At 41.1% G+C, this 20,555-nt stretch overlaps 2 protein-coding genes across 4 annotated transcripts; one reads left to right on the top strand and one right to left on the bottom strand.

Annotated features, from left to right (window-relative positions):
* Window positions 1-494: 494 nt before the first annotated feature.
* LOC109893116 (SAGA-associated factor 29) lies at window positions 495-8,691 on the bottom strand. 2 transcript variants are annotated; one of them, XM_020486174.2, is made up of 10 exons: window positions 8,567-8,691; window positions 6,780-6,853; window positions 3,577-3,652; window positions 3,006-3,078; window positions 2,604-2,668; window positions 2,334-2,463; window positions 1,949-2,095; window positions 1,762-1,797; window positions 1,445-1,607; window positions 495-1,184 (listed from the first exon to the last, which is right to left on the bottom strand). In XM_020486174.2, the coding sequence occupies exons 2-10, from the start codon at window positions 6,843-6,845 to the stop codon at window positions 1,068-1,070; spliced, it is 873 nt and encodes a 290-aa protein (XP_020341763.1). In that variant the 5' UTR covers window positions 6,846-6,853; window positions 8,567-8,691; the 3' UTR covers window positions 495-1,067. The 2 variants fall into 2 exon arrangements, with proteins under 2 accessions (XP_020341763.1, XP_020341764.1); XM_020486175.2 differs by having other exon boundaries at window positions 8,561-8,675.
* Window positions 8,692-10,987: 2,296 nt separating this feature from the next.
* On the top strand, window positions 10,988-12,320 carry nupr1b (nuclear protein 1b). Of its 2 annotated transcripts, XM_020486189.2 has the most exons (3): window positions 10,990-11,232; window positions 11,454-11,591; window positions 11,826-12,320. In XM_020486189.2, exons 1-2 carry the CDS (start codon window positions 11,133-11,135, stop codon window positions 11,579-11,581), a joined length of 228 nt encoding a protein of 75 aa, XP_020341778.1. In that variant the 5' UTR covers window positions 10,990-11,132; the 3' UTR covers window positions 11,582-11,591; window positions 11,826-12,320. The 2 variants fall into 2 exon arrangements, with proteins under 2 accessions (XP_031682962.1, XP_020341778.1); XM_031827102.1 differs by lacking the exon at window positions 11,826-12,320 and having other exon boundaries at window positions 10,988-11,232; window positions 11,454-11,592.
* Window positions 12,321-20,555: the final 8,235 nt, after the last annotated feature.

Below are 20,555 nucleotides of genomic sequence, written 5' to 3' on the forward strand. Positions count from 1 at the left end.
ACTTGAACTACATGAAGCATTTATTTGGGCTGCAATTCCTGAGGCTGGTAACTTAATGAACTTATCCTCTGCAGCAGAGGTAACTCTGGGTCTTCCTTTCCTGTGGCGGTCCTCATGAGAGCCAGTTTCATCATAGTGCTTGATGGTTTTTGCGACTGCACTTGAAGAAACATTCAAAGTTCTTGAGATTTTCCAGATTGACTGACCTTCATGTCTTAAAGTAATGATGGACTGTCGTTTCTACTTGCTTATTTGAGCTGTTCTTGCCATAATATGGACTTGGTCTTTTACCAAATAGAGCTATCTTCTGTATACCACCCCTACCTTGATTGGCTGAAATGCATTAAGGAGGCATTTCACAAAGGAACATTTACCAAGGCACACCTGTTAATTGAAATGCATTACAGGTGGCTACCTCATGAAGCTGGTTGAGAGAATGCCAAGAGTGTGCAAAGCTGTCATCAAGGCAAGGGGTGGCTACTTTGAAGAATCTCAAATGTGTAATATATTTTAATTTGTTTAACAATTTTTTGGTTACATACAGAATAATCTCTCCGTGTGTTATTTCATTATTCTACAATGTAGAAAATAGTACAAATAAAGAAAAAACCATTGAATGAGTAGCTGTGTCCAAACATTTGACTGGTACTGTATATATAAAAAAACATTTATTCTTACTCAGTGTCCATAGTCAACATACAAATTTGAACAAAAAAACATTTTGTGTACATTTTTTTTTTTACATCACACATGCAGCATAGCCCGTTCCACAAGAAGCATAGTCATGTCACCACCAGGCCAATACAGACAGAACAGAGCACAGAACATCCTGCACGTCTCACGATGATCAAACAGATGAGCCATGATAACACACCGTTGGATATCAATACAACTCCCTAGATTGACTGAGCCTCACAGATAGCTGCCCAAACCTGCCCTCAGTGTGTCCATACGTTGTGGCTTGGGTAAGGAGCCCATTGTTATTTTGAGGAGAGGGGTGGTTGGAAACACTTGTCTACACAGCATCTTCAGTCCCCTTGATTTCGACTGACTCCCTCTTCTCTTCTTTACTTCTTTTTGTTCTCTTTGCAGGCCACCACGTATCTCTGAGCCACGTTGAGGGGCGGGGAGTAGCCGTCTGCATACGACGTGTCCTCAAACAGCACTGAGTAGTCGTCCTGGGGCTGAGAGGGCAGAGAGAGCATGGTGGTTAGTGGAGAGAACAGGGTTCACTGATTTGGGGTCAGTTTAGCATTTGCACCACTAATGATTAAGGTTAGAATTGATGGAGGGGAAGCTGCCAAGCGAGGGGCCTGCCTGGATGCAGGGTTTGGTGTACAGTAACATTATCTCCAACTGAACAAGCTTCATGTAGTTTCGCCGTCAAATAAAATGTATTCAAATGACATCAATCAGCCCCCCCCCCCCTCTTTCCTTGTCTCACCCGGTGTGGGTGTGTGTGGATGAGGGCTCTGTAGAAGCAGGTGGTCTGGGGGTAGAGGGCCAGCACCAGCTGGTCTTTACTGAACAGGGCCTCCGGGTCCGTCTCTGGGTTGGCCTTCCACTGGGGCAGGGGGATGATACGCCGCCTGCTCAGGGTGTGTCTCCTGGAGGAGGAGGACGGGCGAATGGGGGGGGGGGGGGGGGGAGTAGAGTAGATAATTGTCATATCCGAGGTAAGATTTTCAGGGCATAAAATATAATGTACTACAAGACAAAATAGTAGAAAGAGAAATATAGAAAATGAAGACAATGACTTACTCTTTTCCTTCCTCATCAATGTCATCCACTTCGTACCTGAAGGACAGAGCAGAAGAATACAACTCAAAACAGTCTGTGTTAAAGCTGATTGGCTAAAAGTGTTAAAGGCTGTAGCTGATTGGTAACAGTGGGATATGGCTGTACTTGATTGGCTAGCAGTGGCTGGAGCTGATTTGCTGATAGTTACTTGTTGGCGGAGTGGCTGTAGCTGACCACCTCGGCCAGGATCCACTGTTCGTCTCCGTCCACGGCCTTGACCCGCGCTGCCACCTTGTCCCCCTGCTTGGCCACGTAGTCACTGCTGGCTGGCATCGCCCCACACAGGGGAGGAGGACTGGAGAGGAGGAGGAGAGGGGGGATACAGGGAAGGGCGGAGGGGTTTAGGGTTGGGGGGAGTAATATAGTAACGGAGGACAGAAAAAAGGGGGCAGGTGGAAGAAAAGTGGGGGAGGTACTGAACTTAAACTGTGCACAATAAGAACACAGATTTTCATTTACCGTTGTAAAACATTTTGCTATGTTGTGCAGTACTGAACAGGGCTCAGGAGAGAGACTGAATCATCAGACCCTACCTGTCTCCTGGCTTGCCGATCCACAGCGGGAGCGTCATGGCTGACTGTTGGAGCAGTGTCATCAGCACACCCCTCCGCATGGTCTTCCTGGGGGGGTCATTGTCGCTGTTCACCCCTGCCATCTTAGCCGCTGGGGGAGAGGAGAGAGGAGGAGATAGTGAAGCATGGGCTGCATCTCAATAGTACACAGTGGCTTCTCCTCGTCTCCTCTCCTTCCTAAATAGGATGTAGGCTATTATGAGAATTCAGTCACAGCCATACTCCCCTTACCTATTCGCCTCTCCTCCAATAAGGATTTGATCTCTGCAATTTTGTCGAGGGCATGACGAAGAATACTGTGGGAGTGAGAGAGAGTGGTGCCTGAGTTATTACTTTGGAATGGAGCTGTACTTATTTACTCCACATGGTGGCGATGATTTCTGAACGCAAGACAAAAACACATCTAATCACTGAACTACCACAGTTGCATAGGTGAAAGGAAACATTACATTAAATGGCTTACACCAAACCTATCATGTCAGATCAGCAGACACCCCAAGGGGCATAGGGATGTCAGTGTAGGCTACCCTGATGAAGACAGCATGTCTGTCAAAACGTTGGTTATTCAATTATTGCATCTGAGCTCCTAGAGTGGGCGGCTCGCCTTTTCCTTTTCAAGTGTAGGCTACCGACCTGCACTCTGCCTCAGCATCTGCTCTGGCTGTGGTGTAGAGTCCCCTCAGCTTAGTCCGGTAATAAGGGGAGGCTGGGGGAGATGGGGACAAGAATAACACCTTATTACACTCTGTGTGTGTGTATATATATTGTGTGTGTGTGTGTGTATATATTGTGTGTGTGTGTGTTGTTGTCTATCCTTGTGGGCATCTAAAATCCCCAAAAGTCCCCACAAAGATAGTAAAATAAAGAACATTCTCCCACGTCCCCATGAGAACAAAGGCTATTTTAATCTTAGGGTTTAGGGTTAGGGTTACAATTAGGGTTAGGATAAGAGGTTAGTGGTAAGGTTTAGGGTTACAAGTAAGGGTTAGGTTTAGGGGTCAGGGAAAACAGGATTTTGAATGGAAATTCATTTTAGGTCCCCACGAGGTTGGAAGAACATACCGTGTGTGTGTGTGTGGGGTAAAGAGTTAGCCAGACGACACATGAATAGAAACGGTGTGTAACTATAATATGAAGAGGTCTAAAATAGTGTTGCAGTGTTGATGGACAAAGGGGAATGTGGGGAGGCGAGGTAGAGGCTCACTCTTGTTCTCAGTCTGCATCCTCTCATGTGTTTTCTGGATGTTGAGCAGGTTGTGTTCACTGCGCGACCGCTCCTCCTGAAAAAGTGAAGGAAAGGGATTCATATTACAATGTGGTTGTTGCATAGGTGCAACATGATGCAGCATATCAGCAAGAATAACATGTCATGTGCACACAAAATATCAATGTATTACACTGACTTATGTTTTGGCAATGAGATTTAATTTGATCTCTGCATATCATTCCTATTCTGCATTGCTTAGGTATCTTTTTTAAATTGTTATAAATAAAATATTTTATGGGGTAGATCAGCTTTAATATTGCAGATAGATTGTAGCTAACCATCAATGTAATTGTCTGCATCACTTCCAATTGCCCATATATTTCCTTGCAAATAAATATATAAATATACACACACACACTTGAAGTCGGAAATGTACATACACCTTAGCCAAATACATCTAAACTCAGTTTCACAATTCCTGACATTTAATCCTAGTAAAAATTCCATCTTAGGTCAGTTAGGATCACCACTTTATTTTAAGAATGTGAAATGTCAGAATAATAGTAGAGAGAATTATTTATTTCAGCTCTTATTTCTTTCATCACATTCCCAGTGGGTCAGAAGTGTACATACACTCAATTAGTATTTGGTAGCATTGCCGTTAAATTGGTTCACTTGGGTCAAACGTTTTGGGTAGACTTCTACAAGCTTCCCACAATATGTTGGGTGAATTTTGGCCCATTTCTCCTGACAGAGCTGGTGTAACCGAGTCAGGTTTGTAGGCCTCCTTGCTCACACACGCTTTTTCAGTTCTGCCCACACATTTTCTATAGGATTGAGGTCAGGGCTTTGTGATGGCCACTCCAATACCTTGACTTTGTTGTCCTTAAGCCATTTGCCACAACTTTGGAAGTATGCTTGGGGTCATTGTCCATTTGGAAGACCCATTTGCAACCAAGCTTTAACTTCCTGACTGATGTCTTGAGAAGTTTCTTCAATATATCCATATACTTTTACTGCCTCATGATGCCATCTATTTTGTGAAGTGCACCAGTCCCTCCTGCAGCAAAGAACCCACACAACATGATGCTGCCACCCACGTGCTTCATGGTTGGGATGGTTTCGTCGGCTTGCAAGCCTCCCCCTTTTTCCTCCAAACATAACGATGGTCATGTTGATATAGGACTCGTTTTACTGTGGATATAGATTGATTTGCACTTTTCGCACCAAAGTACATTCATCTCTAGGAGACAGAACGCGTCTCCTTCCTGAGCGATATGACGGCTACGTGGTCCCATGGTGTTTATACTTGCGTACTAGTGTTTGTACAGATGAACGTGGTACCTTCAGGCGTTTGGAAATTGCTTCCAAGGATGAACCAGACTTGTGGAGGTCTACCATTTTTTTCTGAGGTCTTGGCTGATTTCTTTTGCTTGTCCCATAATGTCAAGCAAAGAGGCACTGAGTTTGAAGGTAGGTCTTGAAATACATCCACAGGTACACCCCCAAATGACTCAAATGATGCCAATTATTCTATCAGAAGCTTCTATAGCCATGACATCATTTTCTGGAATTTTCCAAGCTGTTTAAAGGCAGTCAACTTAGTGTATGTAAACTTCTGACCCACTTGAATTGTGATACAGTGAATTATAAGTAAAATAATCTGTCTGTAAACAATTGTTGGAAAAATGACTTGTGTCATGCACAAAGTAGATGTACTAACCGACTTGCCAAAACTATAGTTTGTTAACAAGAAATTTGTGGAGTGGTTGAAAAACAAGTTTGAATTACTCCAACCTAACTGTATGTAAACCTCCGACTTCAACTGTACACACGTGTGTGTATATATATATATATATATATATATATATATATATATATATACACACACATACATACAGTGCCTTGCGAAAGTATTCGACCCCCTTGAACTTTGCGACCTTTTGCCACATTTCAGGCTTCAAACATAAAGATATAAAACTGTATTTTTTTGTGAAGAATCAACCACAAGTGGGACACAATCATGGAGTGGAACGACATTTATTGGATATTTCAAACTTTTTTAACAAATCAAAAACTGAAAAATTGGGCGTGCAAAATTATTTGAATACTTTCGCAAGGCACTGTATATACACATACATACATACACACACACATCTTTAAAAAATAGATATTTCCTGTATTACCCTTCTACCCTACCACCCCTCCCCCAATTAGAGCAAACGAGTGAACAACAACACATATGGGTGGGTTAATCCTAGATTAATTTAAACCATGTTGGTGCAATGTTGGTGCCTTAGGCCTGTCTTTCCAGCTTATACATACTATATATATTTCATAGACACAGTCTATTTTATACATTTTATTTTGTTTCAACTTGTCATTCCTCTACCCTCAACCTCTCCCATATATTTCTGATGTCCATCCGGTTTGATTTCTATTTGTCATATCTTTCAAACTGTGCTCTTTCAAAAAAGTTCTTAAAAGTTCTTATACGTTTTACGGGCACAGTATTTTTCATATTAGTTATCTTGTGGTTATTAGTCCCAAAACAAGCTACATATGGACAGTACCAAAACAAATGATCTCATGATTCTGCCTCTTCCCAGCAAAATCTGCAGAGCTGGGAAGGTTGTATCCCCCATACAAATAACATTCTGTTCATTGCAAGAATTAAGTAAATGGAACATTTCTTGAATATAAGGTGAAACATTCTTACTAATTTGCTAGAGAACCAGTTCGGATTTAAGTATAACTTTTGTATGACTGCAGCCTTTATTGAGAGGTCTAATGCTTTAATATTTAATCATTTCTGCCCTCCGAATTCATATTCATTGTATAAATAGGCCCGTTTAATTTTGTCTGGCTTGCCATTCCAAATAAAATTGAATATTTTTTTCTCATATAATTTAAAAACTGTTCGCTAGGTGTAGGCAAGACTATAAGCAAATAGTAAACTGGGATATGACTAAAGCGTTTTCAGGGCATTTTTTTTTGTTGCTATTACATTACTCCCAAATGTGACTTTAATCCCTATGATGGTATGATGTAAAAATATGAGCCATAGGAGTCACGTGTGAATATTACTAGCTAGGTTGCTATTTATCATATAACCGTCCTCCACTGTGGTCCTTGAGTCACTGGTCAGTGCTCCTGATGACAACATCACTTGGGCGTAGCAATCATTGTTTGAGACTTACCTGCGTCTGCTTGATGAGTTGATGGAGCTCTGTTAAAAGCTCTGCGATTTTGGTGTCTGCCGACATGATTTTGCCTGTGGTAACGAAATGTCCAAAATGAATTCATCAAATTAGTTTCAATTGAGTTTAAGCAGCAACATGATAGACATGCCTTGCAGACATGATAGCTAGCCAGCAGATTCCAACCCTACTGTTACGCTTGTTTACACTGAGTTGCACTGGGGTCGGAACATCATCATGGTTAGATTAAGACTCTGGGGATGAGAAATTGTGTTGTACTCCGAATTACCCCATTATCCCAACTGTTACACCGGGAAGATTGAACAACTGCTTTTTTCCCCCGGAAAGCTGCCCTTTTCGTGCTCATGCTATCCAGCAGTAGCCATTATGGAATGACATGTTGCATTAGACAACAAAGGAGCTGATTGGCTGACACTACCATTCCAAAATGGTGGCGGTGGCTACTGCTAGCTAGCATGAGGACAAAAAGGGCAGTTTTGCCAGAAAGCTAGCAGTATTTCAATCTTCTCGATGAATCACTTTGGTCTAATGCTGCCGTTTTTCTCTAAATATCAAATAACTTCTGGGTAACAATTAAGTACCTTATTGTGGCTGTTTTCAATTAAAATGGTCAACAAGAAACAAAAATAGCTTATTAGCAAATAGCAATTTCTTTAGCCAGATTTGTTAGGACTGTCTGTGAGTGGTCTATGTGGGGCAGGGAAAATGGAAAACTAGCTATTATTAGCAGGGAGGTTTGGAACGCACTCGCTTACTGGGGGAATTCGATTTATCTGGCCTGGGCGCCCGGATAGGTGTGTTATTCAACGGCTGAATGTTGATTGCATTTGTTTTTTAACCAAGCTGCCTGAGCCATGTGCCCCGTTCAAAGCCCACGGCGAAGTTGGCTCAAAACAAAAGTGACGTATTTTAAGCACGTGGAGTAATGAGTAGGATTCTGTGTTTTCACATTCAAAAGTGATTGCAATCAAAAGTGATTGCTTTTTTGAAAATTCAAACATAGATTTTATGGAAAAGAGATGTATGTTACTGGATGATGTACCATGCTGCCTTTTTGACAACATGACCGGCATAGATCACTACTCAATTTTAGAAGGGTGCTCCCCCCTAACCGCTTTCCCCATTCATGTCACGGGCCATAGATCCGTGCCCGGCAGCTCAGCATAACCTAATACCGCCCATTGGTCTATTAACTAATTTACCACCTAGTAATGTCACCAGGCAGGCAAAAATACACTAAAGCCATTATCATAATTTTCACAATATTATTCCAACTACATCGTGTGGGAATATCTATATATATATATATATATACACAACTCAGGAAATCACATTTTTGACTGCAATGGGCCTTTAATCTAACCGTGATTGCGTTCTGACCCCAGTGCAGCTCAATGTAAACAAGTATAACGGTAGGGTTGGAATCTTCTGGCTAACATAGCTAGCTAGCTAACAGTAAGGTTACATTACTAGGTAGTTTTATTGTTCGCAACGTACGTCACATTTACTTTGTACTTGCAAGTTGTCTGCAAAAGTTAGCTAACGTGGTCAGAACAAACATATTGCAGGAAGCTAGCCAGCTAAATTGTAAAGATCTAGCAAGCTAGCTTCGCTGGCTAAATAGCTAGCTAGCTAGCTTCTATGATGACTTAAACGTGATCTTTCCTTTTTATCAACCGCCAAACGCAGTTTATTTTGTGGAGTAACGTTACATTTTGGTAAATTGTTATACAACATGTTTAGAACTATACATTCCCTACCTTTACCTTTGGTAGTTAGGTAGCTTGTTAGCTTTCATTCGTTTCAAGGCCTACTACGGACTGGCAACGAGGACAAACCGTACTACCCCAAATGTTTGTCCTACGTGTCTTTCAATATTGCATCTCGGCCATAGGCTGTATACAAATAAGGCCTCTCTCTACCATATGGGTGTTCTAATGTAAAAATAATAATTATATATATATATATATATATATATATATAATATGATATATATATATATATATATAATAATCACACGTAAATATAATTGTTTGAATTCGTTTAGTAAATGTTTACAACCCATGTAATTTACTTCACAACTTTCATTCCATCTTCCAAACATCTCTCCTCAATGTTTACATATTGAAACATACAGACAGTTCTTTTGAGGCGTTCTCTTGTAAACACATTAAATCGGACTGTAATGTTCTGTTCTTTTTCTGAAGCTTGTGTAAAATGTTCCGTCAGCAGAATTCTGCGAGGGAGTGGAGGGAGGTTTGGCCTCTGGAAAAAAAAAACACCAGCTATAAACACAATGGTGAAGAAAACAGCTACACAAACAGCAAAACAATCACTAAAAACAAAACTCAATAGACAACTAATATGAATGTAAAGCTAGGTAGACAGTGCCCTAATGTAAAGCAATATATTGTATATATTTGATATTACTAGTTGGGTGTGTGTGGAAGGGGGGCACAGGGTGGTGAGGTGGAGATACTGAAAAGTTAATATTCAACACTGTCATAGAGAAAATGAGGTCGTAAAATGGACCATAGACAGACGCAGATAAGTGTTGGCTTATCTGCCATGTGTCAAAACTGTCTGGGACGCTCTGTGCTGTTTATAATAATGTGTGCGTGTGTGTGTGTGAGTATTTGTGTGTTCAGTGAGTTTGTTGAGTGTAGGCTTAGTCACAGCTCATATGGGTAAGCTCATATTTCAGCAAATATTTATTGAACAGAGCGCCCACATGACTGAGAAATGCCAAGAAAGTGTGGAAGGAGGAGTCACAGAAAGAGTAAGGGGAGAAGGAGAAAACAGTGAAATAAAAAACAGGAATGTTGTTAGACAGCTGAGAGATAGCCGTTGAAAGGAAACAAGCACAAATGTAAGAAATATGAATAGTGGGAGTGAAAGAGAGACTGGGAGAAAGAGAGAGTGAAGCCTAAACATGTCACCCCGCCCCTCTCAGCTCTGACTCCAGTTTATGGCCAGTACAGTACTGTTTATGACTGTTTATGGAGGCAGCGAGGGAAGTAAAACATGCCAAGAACTCTCTCCCTGCTTCAGTACGCCTGCGTCAAACCGATCTTGCTCAAAAACAATTAGGTCATATCCAAAAGGACTGGTTTGTGGAATATTCAAGCCAGGCTTTAGGAGAAGAGGCTACTTTGAGAAGTTTTACTCATAACTCCTGGTTCAAGGCCTGTAATTTATTCGACAGCGTCAGAACATGAGTATATTTATGTGAGGGAAGGGCCTTTCCTCATCGTTTTCACAGATACAGACAGTCATGTGTTTATTTGTCATGACTACAGTCTGAATCATTCTATCTAGGACACACACACACACACATATATATATATATATATATACACATATATATATATATATATATATATATATATATATACATATATATATATATATACACATATATACACATATATACATATATTCCTTTATGTAGGCCTACAGTACAACATACATTTACTTTCCCCTCTATTAACATGCACAGGTGAGAACACACACATAATGGGATTTCATGGCTACTGAACAATCAAAATCTGTCGAACAACTTAGCATTGTCACCAAAAGTTGGTTCCCCCTGCTCACATTCACACACCTCACCTTCAAGCACCCTTTGGATTGGCCTTGACAGACAAATGGAGGTCATGCAAAGAAAGGGGGGCTGTTAGAAAACGTGAGAAGTGTGAGCTTTGAACCACAGGTGTTGATAAGACTGAAGGAAAAACATTGTTAATCTAATCTTTGTCTCCGAGGAGGGAGGAGTTGATAGGGCAGAGAAACCATGTCAGTGAAGGAAACTAGGTCCATTTAGAATTAAGAAAAGAGTTAATTGCCCATGTAAAATAAATGACCATTGGAAGATTACCAATAGAAAGAAAGGATAAAGCATAATTGTGCAATGGAATAGGTTACACAAATACAAACAGGCTACTAATAAAGAGAAAAACAACATGTACCACGAGATGTAGAGCAAATTAAATCAATAAAGGGCACCTGATGAAAATAAACAAACATGGGTGACCTTAAACTACAGTGACATATTTTATTGAAAGTTGGCGTCAAACATTTACCAAAAACTCATGCAACGTTCACAGACTCAGGCAAGGGCCAATGACTCATAACAAAACTGGGAGACATGGAGAAAGGGAGGAGCGACCATGCTTTATAAAGCACACGGGAAAGCGCATAAACCACTCATTTCGAGAGTTGAAAAAAAAGAAACACCCGTGGAAAAGAACTGCTTTCTAAAGTTGTTTTTGTTGCTGTCCGGCGAAAAGTTAGTGTTCAGTTACTGTTTATCTGTTCAATAGAAGAGTCGCTATGTCAAGCTTCGTAGACGTGAAGAATGTTGAGCCAACTTACTTTGAAGAACAACACTATGACGAATATGAATACTATAACCTTTCAGAAAAATACACATGTAAGTATCAGTAATTCTTATACTTGTTTGTGCAATGGATTATCAAATTACGCCCACCAACTAATGGTCACCGCAAAGAATTATAAAATACATTTCAAACTCCTCAACGTGTCGTAAGTGGCACATGTTGACTGCTATGACGTTGCATTGGGGGCAAGTGGGTGTGTTTTTTTATTGTTTTCAAAGTCTCAATCTGAACTGTCAACTCGCACTGTTTTCAGGTGGCGCTAGCCGCAAGGGGCGGTCAAAGAAGGAAGCCAGCGACAATACCAACCGACCCAACCCCGGAGGCCACGAGCGCAAGCTCGTAGAGAAACTTCAGAACACTGAAAAGAAAGCCAAGGCGTGAGTAAATGGAGGTAAGCCCCCCCCCCCCCCTCAGGTGTGGGATTAAATACAAAGTTTGAGAAAGTGAATATTCAACATTTGATCTACAGTGATTTTTGTTTTTGTTTGTATGCTTATTGGCCTACTAAATACTATTTTTAAGGCATTGTTTTGATCCTATATCAGTAGTCTGTTCCTACCACCCTCATGTAGCAAACGGTCAAGTAGGCAGAACGTAACCAAAGTGCATTTGTCTTTCCGTTCAGGACAAATCGGACGGCTAACCCTGGCAACCGACCATGGCCGCTTTGGCGACAAAACCAAATGGGCAGGCAGACGGTGAACTCTGCTGTAGAGGGAGGTGAATATGAGGACGGGTCACATGCTGCCAACGAGTTTGACTGTAGCTTCAGTGAAGGGAGATTTCAGTCCTCTCCTTCATAGAACTGATGGTACGGTCGGTGGTAGTGGCCCCCATATTGGTTGTTCACCTCATTCATAGGTAGATCTCTGCTGAAGGTGATGTAGACTACTTGTGCAAGCGGCTTCTGAACGACCTTCCCACGCAAGTGGAGAGTAAATGGGGGTGTTGGCAGGCTGCATCGCTTTTCAGTATCAATGTGGTATTGTTTTTAAGTCTTAATTGACGATGCTTAATGTTTTTATAAACCAAAGAGGTTCTGAAAATGTATTGATTTTTTAAGTGTATTGAAAATAAATGCTTTCATAAAATATATTAAAAGTCTTGGTGTAAAGTGGTACCCCAGTCTCCTTTTCATGTCCATTTAACTCAATTTACTTAACAAAAGGCACATCTCAATAGGTGGTCCAGGTAAGTCACGACATAGCAGGGGGGAGGCTGACGTCACAACTTTCCATCCAACCAACTCTTTGAATGCCCTATTCCTTGAAGTTTGCAGCCTAAACACTATTTTTCTAAACCTTTTTTTTTTTTTTTAACCTTCTGGTGTGTGTAGTTTACTGTCTTTATACTTGGGATATTACTTTTCCAACATCACTGGAGGACGTCTTTAATTATGAATTTGTCTTCATGGACGGTGTCATGGGCTGCAATCTTCAAACAAGCCACTAGGTGGCAGGAACAGATTTGTGTCAAGTTAGTCCTCTCTTTGGGAATGCGCTATTTTAGAAAATTTGTGCCAAAGGATTACTGTCAAGAAATTGACGATTTGAAGAGCCCTTGACAAATAACAAAAAATGCAAAAGAAAAGCAATGTGTATGACTGCTCATTCAACTGTTTAAACTAAATAGATAATGAGAATAACTGAAGTGGTGCTTTGAATCTCATCTGAAAATGAAGGCTACTCTTGCACTGAAATGAGTTTATATTGGACAGGTTTTTATATTCGGTTAGTATCACATGCCTTTCAAGGCAGCACAGCCTACATGGCAGTTTGTCTTGTTTTGAAAGTAATTCCCTATTTCTAAATTGAAGAGAAACTTGCTGTCAAATGCACTAACAAGTGTGACAATTAGCTTTTGATTAGATACAGTGCTGTTGCGGTTACCTTCAATACAAAAGTGTTTTAATCAATTATTTGGTGACGTGAATATTTAATAGTTTTATCTGACAATGTTTCACTATTTTTATTTTTTTATTAAATACACTGAGGATGGTCCTCCCTGTCCTCTGAGAAGCCTCCACTACTTGATACCTAAATCGATACTGTCATTGTGGTTCTTCAAAAATTATGCATAATACTTGTTGGATGTGCATTTGGTGTCCATCTGTTTTACAGCAGGGTCTCATTAGCTTTAACAGAAAAAGCATCAAGGTCATTTTTTTTTCACATGTTTTTGTGCCTTGGATTGGACACGAGTCTACTGGGGGTGAATATCGGATAAACTATTGTGCAACACCCAACGCTTTTCCTATGAATTATTCTGGATATAATGACAAATTACATAGCCTAGTGGGTTTATTCACAATATGATCTGGTAATGAAAGAACATGTCAAATACATTTTGTTTTCCATGTTACACCTGCAATTTTAAACAATACAAAGGGCTTGAAGTAGCCTACTTGAATTTGGAGCTCAGAAATGCAAACACTGGAATAGGCCTACCTTTTTAAAATCAGACACTTCCTCAATTCAGTACTTGGAAAAGTCATTGTAATTATTGTTGCCAATTTAAAAGTACTCCTTATACCGTGATTTCGTTTTTGTGAGTGACATGGCCACTTTCGTTTGTTTCCCGCGGCTTCAATTGAAGGATGTTGTGCTCCTCTGTTGCGGTGAAACCACATTCTGTTATGTGGATGGCAACATCTAATGCTGGCTTCAACTTGGCTTTCCATACAAATTCTTCCATTAAAATAGGAACCTGTTTAATTTATTTTTTATACTTTTTGCATGCTTTTTGGGGGAGGTGAGGTTCTATATTAGGTCCTATATGTACAATTATATACATTTTACAATTGTATAACATTGAGGTCCTTGAAATGTACAATTAAGTGCTTGAAAAAGTCCCTTAAAGTCCTTGCATTTGACTTGACAATGTCTGTATGAACCCTGCTTAAAGAATGTGTAGTGCTAGGTCTATGTTGTGTTGGTAGAGTTATGGGCCAATTTGCATATATTCATTTTAATTCCTGTATATACACATGTCTAACTGCATGACAATACGTTTTATTTTTGTTTCAAATCATATTAAATGTTGGTCCCAGTGTCACACATTGGCCCCATTTATATTTATAAAAATAACCATTAGTAGAAATGAAAACATGATCATGTAATGAACACGTATACATGAAACACAGGGGAATATACATTCATATACACACACTGTAGCCTTTTACTGCATGTACATGCACACACACAGTTGTCAAATTCCCCCTGCTGTCTTCGGGGAGTGTACCTCAGCGTAATACTAACTAATCGGATTATATAAATCACCCCATCATGGCCTCTTGAAAATAGACACACACACACACACTTGCATGATCAAACAAACAGAGATATTGTCAACAAACAGACAGATGTTAGCTCATTTCATGTTCGTACTTAACAGCGGATAAAAACAGAAGACAAGGCTGCATTTACACAGGCAGCCCAATTCGGTTCTTTTTTTCACTAATTGGTCAGATCAGCTGTTTTGCCATTGGGCAAAATATCAGAATTTGACTGCCTGTGTAAATGCAACCATAGTCTGGGACAAGTGATTGGTTTGTTGATGAATTATAGATGTTTCTGGCATTATACATACATAAATAAGCTAACAGAAGATAAGCATCCAATGGTCTGGATGCTATGGTCTGTTTCTGCTTCAGCCAACTTGTCATTGTCATGCCAGATCCAGATCCCATTAGAGTTGTTCAATACATAGCCTATGCATTGACTTGTCAGTTATTCAGGCTCGATGTGTAACGACAGGAGAAATCACAAATTCACTACTCCCCTCCACTCACTCATGACATAGGTGCCAATAGGATTTAGGCTTATATAAAATCAGGGGTTAAAAATATGCATAGAAAGGCAGATATATAAACAATTTGTCAGATTGTTGCATGACTTGTGCATCATCACATCAACTGGTTTAGAGGAATGGGAAAGAAGAGAACACTCGCCCAAACGGTGTGCCCCCCCCCCCCCCCATCTGCAGTGGAGTTACCGGTGAATTTAGAAGTTGCCCTGGTTGCCTAGCAACTAGCCATTGGAAATTCCTGAAAGAGACCACTGAGACCATGGTGAGTGCATGTTGTAGTGTGTTAGAGAGATCATGTGTGTATGTCTGTGCACATGTTGCTGTTGTATTATACACTATACAGTGCATTCGGAAAGTATTCAGACCTCTTTCCCTCTTCCACATTTTGTTACTTTACAGATTTATTCTAAAATGGATTAAATAAAAAAATTTCCTTACCAATCTACACGCAAAAGAAAATGATTGTCTGTTATCGTCACAGCTGTATATATAACCCCTCAAGCAGATACCACGACGTCCCTCAAGGAACTTCACTGGACTCTATGTAAACTGGAAACCATACATTCTGAGACTGCATTTATTGTAAGCTGGGGATTTTAACAAAGCAAATTTGAGAACAAGGCTACCTAAAATCTATCAGCATATTGATTGCTGCACCCGCACGGGCAATATACTGGACCATTGCTACTCTAACTTCCACGATGCATACAAGACCCTCCCCCGCCCTCCCTTCGGGAAATCCGACCACGACTCCATCTTGCTTCTATAGGCAGAAACTCAAACAGGATGTACCCGTGACTAGAACCATTCAACGCTGGTCTGACCAATCGGAATCCACGCTTCAAGATTGCTTTGATCACGCGGACTGGGAAATGTTCTGGGCAGCCTCAGAGAATGACATAAATCTATACGCTGACTCAGTGAATGAGTTTATAAGGAATTGCATTGGAGATGTTGTGCCCACTGTGACTATCAAAACCTACCCTAACCAAAAACCATGGATGGATGGCGGCATTTGCGCAAAACTGAAAGCGCGAACCACCGCATTTAACCATTGAAAGAGGACTGGCAGAAAATAAACAGTGGAGTTATTCCCTCCGCAAGGCAATCAAACAACCGAAATGTTGGTATAGGGACAAAGTGGAGTCACAATTCAACGGCTCAGCCACGAGACGTATGTGGCAGGGTCTACAGGCAATTACGGACTACAAAAACAAAACCAGCCAAGTCACGGACACCGACGTATTGCTTCCAGACAAATTAAACACCTTCTTTGCCCTCTATGAGGATAGTAAATAAATACAGTGCCACCGACTCTGCCCGCTAACTAGGACTGCTGGACCCCATTCTTCTTCTCCTTGGCCGACGTGAGTAAGACATTTAAACGAGTTAACCACCGTGCTTCTACACCTGCATTGCTTGCTGTTTGGGGTTTTAGGCTCGGTTTCTGTACAGCACTTTGAGATATCAGCTGATGTACGAAGGGCTATATAAATACATTTGATTTGATTTGATTTGATTTGAACCCTCACAAGGCTGCTGGCCCAGACGGCATCCCTAGCCGCGTTCTCAGAACATGCGCAGACCAGAGTTGCACATAGAGTAAAACAAACATACAGTCAATAATACAGTAGAAAAATTGGTTTATATACAATGTGAGCAAATTAGGTGAGATAAGGGAGGTAAAGGCAATAATAAATAGGCCATGGTGGCAAAGTAAATGCAATATAGCAATTAAAACACTGGAATGGTAGATTTGACAGTAGATGAGTGTGCAAAGTAGAAATACTGGGATGCAAAGGAGCAAAATAAATAAATAAATACAGTAGGGGAAGAGGTAGTTGTTTGGGCTATTTATAGATGGGCTATGTACAGGTGCAGTGATCTGTGAACTGCTCTGACAGCTGGTGCTTAAAGCTAGTGAGGGAGATAAGTGTTTCCAGTTTCAGAGATTTTTGTAGTTAGTTCCAGTCATTGGCAGCAGAGAACTGGAAGGAGAGGCGGCCAAAGGAGGAATTGGCTTTGGGGGTGACAAGTGAGATATACCTGCTGGAACGCGTGCTATGGGTGGGTGCAGCTATGGTGACCAGAGAGCAGAGATAAGGTGGGACTTTACCTAGCAGGGTCTTGTAGATGACCTGGAGCCAGTGGGTTTGGCGACGAGTATGAAGCGAGGGCCAGCCAACGAGAGCGTACTAGTCGCAGTGGTGGGTAGTATATGGGGCTTTGGTGACAAAACGGATGGCACTGTGATAGACTGCAAACAATTTGTTGAGTAGGGTGTTGGAGGCTATTTTGTAAATGACATCGCCGAAGTCGAGGATCGGTAAGATGGTCAGTTTTACGAGGGTATGTTTGGCAGCATGAGTGAAGGATGCTTTGTTGTGAAATAGGAAGCCAATTCTAGATTTAACTTTGGATTGGAGATGTTTTATGTGAGTCTGGAAGGAGAGTTTACAGTCTAATCAGACACCTAGGTATTTGTAGTTGTCCAGAGTAGTGATGCTGAACGGGCAGGCAGGTCAAGGTAGCGATCGGTTGAAGAGCATGCATTTAGTTTTACTTGTATTTAAGAGCAGTTGGAGGCCACAGAAGGAGAGTTGTAAGGCATTGAAGCTCGTCTGGAGGGTTGTTAACACAGTGTCCAAAGAAGGGCCAGAAGTATACAGAATGGTGTCGTCTGCGTAGAGGTGAATCAGAGACTCACCAGCAGCAAGAGCGACATCATTGATATATACAGAGAAGAGAGTCGGCCCAAGAATTGAACCCTGTGGCACCCCCATAGAGACTGCCAGAGGCCCGGACAACAGGTCCTCAGATTTGACACACTGAACTCTATCAGAGAAGTAGTTGGTGAACCAGGCGAGGCAATCATTTGAGAAATCAAGGCTGTTGAGTCTGCCGATGAGGATGTGGTGATTGACAGAGTCGAAAGCCTTGGCCAGGTCAATGAATACGGCTACACAGTATTGTTTCTTATTGATGGCGGTTAAGATATCATTTAGAACCTTGAGCGTGGCTGAGGTGCACCCATGACCTGCTCCGAAACCAGATTGCATAGCGGAGAAGGTACGGTGGGATTCGAAATGGTCGGTGATCTGTTTGTTAACTTGGCGTTCGAAGACCTTGAAAGGCAAGGTAGGATAGATGTAGGTCTGTAGCAGTTTGGGTCAAGAGTGTCCCCCCCTTTGAAGAGGGGGGTGACCGCAGTTGCTTTCCAATCTTTGGGAATCTCAGACGACACGAAAGAGAGGTTGAACAGGCTAGTAATAGGGGTGGCAACAATTTCGGCAGATGATTTTAGAAAGAAAGGGTCCAGATTGTCTAGCCCTGCTGATTTGTGGGGGTCCAGATTTTGCAGCTCTTTCAGAATCAAATCAAATCAAATTTATTTATATAGCCCTTCGTACATCAGCTGATATCTCAAAGTGCTGTACAGAAACCCAGCCTAAAACCCCAAACAGCAAGCAATGCAGGTGTAGAAGCACGGTGGCTAGGAAAAACTCCCTAGAAAGGACAAAACCATAGAACCAGGCTATGTGGGGTGGCCAGTCCTCTTCTGGCTGTGCCGGGTGGAGATTATAACAGAACATGGCCAAGATGTTCAAAGGTTCATAAATGACCAGCATGGTCGTATAATAATAAGGCAGAACAGTTGAAACTGGAGCAGCAGCACGGTCAGATGGACTGGGGACAGCAAGGAGTCATCATGTCAGGTAGTCCTGGGGCATGGTCCTAGGGCTCAGGTCCTCCGAGAGAGAGAACATCAGCTGACTGGATTTGGGAGAAGGAGAAATGGGGAAGGCTTGGGTGAGTTGCTGTGGGGGGTGTAGTGCTGTTGACCGGGTTAGGGTGGCCAGGTGGAAAGCATGGCCAGCCGTAGAAAAATGCTTATTAAAATTCTCAATTATAGTAGATTTATCAGTGGTGACAGAGTTTCCTATCTTCAGTGCAGAGGGCAGCTGGGAGGAGGTGCTCTTATTCTCCATGGACTTTACAATGTTCCAGAACCTTTTTGAGTTTGTGTTGCAGGAAGCAAATTTCTGCTTGAAAAAGCTAGCCTTGGCATTTCTAACTGCCTGTGTATATTGGTTTCTAACTTCCCTAACAAGTTGCATTTCACGGGGGCTGTTCAATGCTAATGCAGAACGACACAGAATGTTTTTGTGTTGGTTAAGGGCAGTCAGGTCTGGAGAGAACCAAGGGCTATATCTGTTCCTGGTTCTAAATTTCTTGAATGGGTCATGCTTATTTAAGATGGTGAGGAAGGCATTTAAAAAAAATAACCAGGTATCCTCTACTGACGGGATGAGGTTGATATCCTTCCAGGATACCCAGGCCAGGTCGATTAGAAAGGCCTGCTCGCTGAAGTGTTTCAGGGAGTGTTTGATAGTGATGAGTGGAGGTCGTTTGACCGCTGACCCATTACGGATGCAGGCAATGAGGCAGTGATTGCTGAGATCTTGGTTGAAAACAGCAGAGGTGTATTTAGAGGTATATTTAAATACAGAGGTATATTTATTTTATTTTGTATTTGTCTCTAGGCAATCAGACTGCTTAACAGCAATCACTAATTCAGAGAGGCTGCTGCCTACATAGAGACTCAATAGTCACTACAATGCAACTTTAATAATGTTTACATATCTTACATCACTCATCTCATATGTATATACTGCATCTTATACCATCTATTGCATCTTGCCTATGACGCTCGGCCATCGGTCATCCATATATCAATATGTACATCTTCTTATTCCACCCATTTAGATTTGTGTGTATTAGGTAGTTGTTGGGGAATTGTTAGATTACTTGTTAGATATTACTGCACTTTTGGAACTAGAAGCACAAGCATTTTGCTACCCTCGCATTAACATTTGCTAACCATTTGTATGTGACCAATCAAATTGGATTTGATTTGAAACCTGTTGTTTAACAAATCTGCTAGGTTCTGGCTTATCAGCCCAATATTCGTTACTAAAAACATTTACTTGGAGATCTACTTAAATGTTGGACACAGTTCCACGTGATGGAAACTATTATTGTTTTAGATGACATTACCTTCTTACTTAAATCACTAGTGTTACCCAAACTATTGAGTAATGGAAATTGTCAAAAAAGTATCTTATTCAATTATTCAAATGTCCTTTACTGTTTGAGTTCAGTGAGTACACTTATTTTATTCTTCTTTATGATCTTTTTGTCCAGAGGAAGCGTTTCTCTAACCCAAACACCAGATGGCAGCCTCTAATATAATGTCCCAAGACTCAAGCCCCTGTTCGTCATGTGACCTTGTATTGAAACATTTACTTACTCAAATTACTAAGATATTGCATTATTAGAGTCCTATCTGAAAGACACTAATATTACCATTAACTTTGTTACTTTGACTAGTCTCCATATCTGTTTCTTTCTAGGACGTCCCAATAGCAAGACCCTCACAATCACTACTGCTAATACACACGGATCACTCTCAAACAATGTTCTGCTTTTACCCCTACTGTAAGCTTTAAAAACAAAACAAACAAGATAACTTTCTTCATATTAGATG

The sequence above is a fragment of the Oncorhynchus kisutch genome, linkage group LG6 (assembly GCF_002021735.2).
Source record: "Oncorhynchus kisutch isolate 150728-3 linkage group LG6, Okis_V2, whole genome shotgun sequence".
Lineage (NCBI taxonomy): Eukaryota > Metazoa > Chordata > Actinopteri > Salmoniformes > Salmonidae > Oncorhynchus > Oncorhynchus kisutch.